Genomic DNA, 5000 nt, shown 5'->3' with positions numbered 1-5000 from the left:
GGCAGCCAAAGCACACACACACACACATCTGTGCTCCCCGACGCGAGGACATGATTGTTTACCACAGTCACGATCCACTCTCAGCATCATTTATTCATGTTATTTATGATTCGCTGTATTATTTATGCACAACAAAGAGGAGAGAGATGGACTGCTTGTGCTACTCCCCCTGTCTGTGTGTCGCCCATGTAGGCCAGGAGATGATCACAGACCACTGAGGCTGACCCGATCACATCCATTGATTATCTGGAGGCCTCGTTGGCTTGAGTGAACGAGAGTTTGCGCTGAGTGGACTGGATCCTATAATGCGGCGTGATTCACATGCAGTTGACCACATCGATTAATCGGCCCCCTGGCGTGTGTGTCCAGTGTCGGGGCCTTTTAGTCTCCCAGGGTGTTTGTTACAGTGTTCTTCTCTCTGGAACCGCAGTGAACGCCCTGAGTGTGCCTACACTGAGAGCATGTGGTTCTTCTGTGTTCTTGCAGTCTCGGAACAGCCTAGAACAGGGGAACATCGACGGTGCGCGACGCCTGGGTCGTGTTGCTAAGCTACTGTCCGTGGTGTCGCTGGTGGGCGGTGTGGTCATCATCGTGGCATGTGCTGTTAACCTCTCCAGTAAGTGACCTTTGACCTTTACTCCATATTTTCACAGTGACCTTTCACCCATGTTCTCCATCCTTTCCCTGATGTGTATGTGTCACCATCTGATGCACACAACACTTTCATTTGACTTACTGGCCTGTTTATGTGTAAGCGCTTTAGCTGATGGCCAACACTGATTCATTCTGTTTTTTCACAGTGACTGTGGAATGTATACAAGTCTTTGTCATCAATAACGAGCATGCAGTAGTGACGTGACCATACTGCCACTGGTCAAACTCTACTTCCTGCCTCATGCGATGTACTTCCTGTTTTTACAGTAAATGTGAAGGCCTGAGAGGAGGAGCGGCACTCGCCTGGCCGGAGACTCTGACCCTTGACCCCTGTGGACTACGCGGCGTATCCTCAGCCCTCTCGATTGCTTCATCTCTATGACGACCCCCCCCCCCGTTCCCTTATTTGCTAGATACCTCATCTCAGCATCCCTTCAGCTCATCCCTGCGGAATGCTGTTGCCCGGGCTTACCGTATCCTTGGATCACAAATGATGCTGCCGAGAGGCTCACAAGTGAGCACTGACCCGATTCTGGAGTGGATCGGACCTGGCTCAACAGCACCCGTGTCACCTTCGTCCACCCAGAACCTTTCGATCAAAGCCCCCGGGTCACTCCGACAGATCCACTCTCAGGACCGTCCGGCCCTTCGGTGAGCGAATGATCCCCTCCTCTAACATGGAGTGCTGTTGCCAAATATACAGCTGTAACCACGGCGACCTCTATTAGCTCACAGCTTTAGATGGAGGACAGAACTGTAACCACGGCGACCTCTATTAGCTCACAGCTTTAGATGGAGGACAGCTGGACTGTAAGCACTCTGTTAGCTCGAAGGAGAGAAGGGTTCAGGGTGACGGACAGAAAAAAGGATGAAGAGGGAGAGAGAGAGGGAGAACAGTGCCCCCCCCCCCCCCCCCTCCATCCCACCACACCCCCCCACGTGCTTCCGCTATGTGGCGCGGCCCACTTTCAGCTGAGTCTCGGAGATGACCCGGCCCCTCCGTCGTCACGGTGACACAGCACTGAATCTGACCAGACATGCCGCACAAACCTGAGGGGACATTTCTGTCTTGAGAGTTTAGGGGTGGGATTGGGGCTGAGTGTGTGTGTGTGAGAGTGTGTGTGTGTGTGAGAGTGTGTGTGTGTGTGTGTGTGTGTGTGTGTTTGTTTGTGTGCGTTTTGGGGTACTGCTTTACACCAAGCAGTCCTTGCCAGCTCTCGTCATGCTCTCCAATGCTACTGCAGTGGACAGATCCAGAGCAATTGGGCGGGATGTGCTACAACCTGACACAGCTGATGAGTCAGGCAGAACCGGATGGAACCAGACGGAACCCTGCATTGGAGAACGCACTCACACACACACACACACACACACACACACTCACACTCGTCAGAGATGGACAGAGACTTGTGTGGCCCCTCTTTCCCTCGCCCATCTTTCACCTTCAGAGCAGAGGACAGATTTAATATTCAAGCTGCTTGCCACGCAAGGACTGGCACGCATACACACACACACACACACACACACACACACACACACACACACACACACACACACACACACACACACACACACACACACACACAGGTGTTTGGACTTGGAGTGGACTTTGAGATGTCTAGAGCAAATCTCAGATGTGACTCTGTGCTGAGATGTGCGGCGCCTGGGCTGCAAATGGAGGCCGCTGAAAGAATGTGAACACAAGCAGGGAGAACTATGGACTAATACAATGGGAGATAGAAAGAGAGAGGAGCGAGTGAAAAAGAGAAAAAGAGAGAGGGATGGAGAGAATTAGAATAAGAGAGATGGAGAGAGTGTAAACTCGTTTAAGATCCCTGACTCTATCCTTTGAGACACTCACACTGCAAAGTGAAGCTGAATGGCACATGTACTCAACAGATTGAGACACTCACATTGCAAAGTGAAGCTGAATGGCACATGTACTCAACAGATTGCCCCCCCCCTCCTGTGTTGCTGTGATTATCCTCATTAAAGCAAAACACGGCACTTCACCATGCCAACTTGCAACTTGCCCCCTCTTTCCACCTTTATCACTTCCACCCCCCCCCCCCCCCCCCCCCCCCACACACACACACACACACTGACCCCTCCTCAGCGGTTCAGTGGACACACTGGGGTCTGGCTCAGAGCTCTGCTGATGGCAAACACAAAGACGAATATTTGGCCACACGTTTTTAAACAGCTTTTAATTTTTGTGAGTTCACTTTGAACATCTACACACACAGGCGAGCAAACACAGCTGCTGGACTAAAGGTCACCATAGAAACATGGCTGCTGAACTAAAGGTCACCATAGAAACATGGCTGCTGGACTAAAGGTCACCATAGAAATTTAAACATTTTAGTTCATTTTTATGGGTAAATTAGTTAATTTGGTTCACAAAAACGTTGACATTTTCAAGTTAAAAGAAAACACATTTGCCTCGATTGTTTGCCAAATGTGAGTTCCAGATCCCAAATGTGAGCGCAGCTCCAGATCCCAAATGCGAGTGCAGCTCCAGATCCCAAATGCGAGTGCAGCTCCAGATCCCAAATGTAAGTGCAGCTCCAGATCCCAAATGCGAGTGCAGCTCCAGATCCGGCCCAGATCCCAAATGTGAGCCCAGCTCCAGTCCAGTCTGGCCCAGATCCCAGTTGTGCGGGCAGCTGCTGTTGAGCAAACCCAAACATTGCTACTGACACTACAAGCTACAAGTCACATCAACTTGTTTTTTAGACATACTTAACAACAACTCAGCTCTCCCTCTACATATAATATATATTACTACTATTTCTTCCTGTACAGTATACTGTTAATATTTACACATATTATATTCTCTCTATAGCCTTTTGATACTGGACAGGCATCAATACTGTGTTTATATGTCATTATGGAAGCGATGCGCATTAGCGGTTAGCGATGTCTCTGTGTTAGTCAGTGTTAGTGTGTCTGTAGGCCATTTATGTAGCTGGGTAGCCCAGGCCAAGCCTCTGTGAATTGGGCTGTGGTTGCAAAGTGCTTGGCTCGGGTGGTTTTAGTGAACCCCTCTCTTCCAGGAGATTATGTATGCGACAGACAGACAGACAGACATGTCGCCTCATACCCAGAAGAATTCTGGGTACCTGGGCAGTTGCTATGGCGACTTCCATGGCCACAGAAGAGATGATCCTGTCACTTTCAGCATATTTTTGTACTGCTGTCAACTTGTGTGCCCTGGTGTTGTGTGATGTGAACTTACTGTGAAGTATTTAATCTGAACACAAAATGAGCCTTTGTGTGTTTTTTTTCTAAATAACTAGATGCATCACCAAAGAGTGATTATCTATAACTGATATATAACCTTTTGTAATAACCTACTGTGTTGTCACCGGGGAGTTCGCTCACCACTAGCATAAGGGAAACTTGATTGTTGCTGTGTGATCCTCTATTTTTGTAGCACAGTGTTTTTATATGCGCATATACATAAACAGAAACATATACTCTCAGCCATATGTCTTTTTCTGTATTCAACTTACTGAAATGGAAAACATTAAAAAAGTTTCATGGAAGAGTTTGGGCTTTGGGGTAGAGGGGGATATTTGGATGGCATTTATGAATGTCCTATTTGTGTGTGGTGAGTGTGTAGGTGAGTGTGTGTTAAGTGTATTTGTGTGTATGTGAGTGTGTATTAAGTGTGTGTTGACATGATGTGTGTGTGCCTGTGTTCCTACATGCTTTCTAAGTGTTTGTGCTTAAAGGTACACTATGCAGTTTCAGGTATTTTTAGCGACTGTAGAGCCTAGAGTCACGATATATTTATATTTTACTCTGCCGTTGTAAATAGCCTACTTCTCATTGCTTGTTCCCCCTGTACACAATGAAAATGCTTTTGTTGTGGAGGCGAAGGATTAACAACAGGCAAAAACTCCAAAGAGCTATATCTACTGACAAGGTAATGCCTGTGCTATAGGGCTATGCTAGGTGAACAATTCCCCTATTACAGGTTTGTTTACCATCAAATTGGCTTCGTAGAGGTTATGTTAAGGTGAAAATATTGCATAGTATACCTTTAAGAGGGTACATTTTGGATATTTGATATACTGGTGTGCATGTGTGTGTGTGTGCGTGCCTGTGTGTATATTATTTACTATGCATGTGTGTTGTACTGTTTGTGGATATCAGTGCAGGTCAGATGTGCAGAATTCAGCTTTTAGACACAGATGCTCTGGTGCATGTGTTCTTTGCTCTTGTGTTCTGAGTGTACATTCATATGTTGTGTGTGTGTGTGTGTTTTCTGAGTGTACATTCGTGTGTTGCATGGTCCACTTTTAATGTGGTGTGTGTGTGTGCAACACAGAGAGGGTGAG

The 5000-nt window shown here is 47.4% G+C and overlaps 1 protein-coding gene across 1 annotated transcript in view; it reads left to right on the top strand.

Moving 5' to 3' along the window:
* Positions 1 to 4132, top strand: part of prrt2 (proline-rich transmembrane protein 2) — a 12024-nt gene extending 7892 nt beyond the window's left edge. Inside the window, exons 5-6 of the mRNA XM_042087228.1 lie at positions 487 to 616; positions 922 to 4132. Coding sequence (XP_041943162.1) covers positions 487 to 616; positions 922 to 938 — 147 coding nt within the window. The 3' untranslated portion in view covers positions 939 to 4132. The remainder of the gene's footprint in view (positions 1 to 486; positions 617 to 921) is intronic.
* The last annotated feature ends 868 nt before the right edge of the window (positions 4133 to 5000 follow it).

This window comes from Alosa sapidissima, chromosome 3 (genome assembly GCF_018492685.1).
Source record: "Alosa sapidissima isolate fAloSap1 chromosome 3, fAloSap1.pri, whole genome shotgun sequence".
Classification (NCBI taxonomy): Eukaryota; Metazoa; Chordata; class Actinopteri; order Clupeiformes; family Clupeidae; genus Alosa; species Alosa sapidissima.
This window is presented reverse-complemented; position numbering and strand designations above follow the sequence as displayed.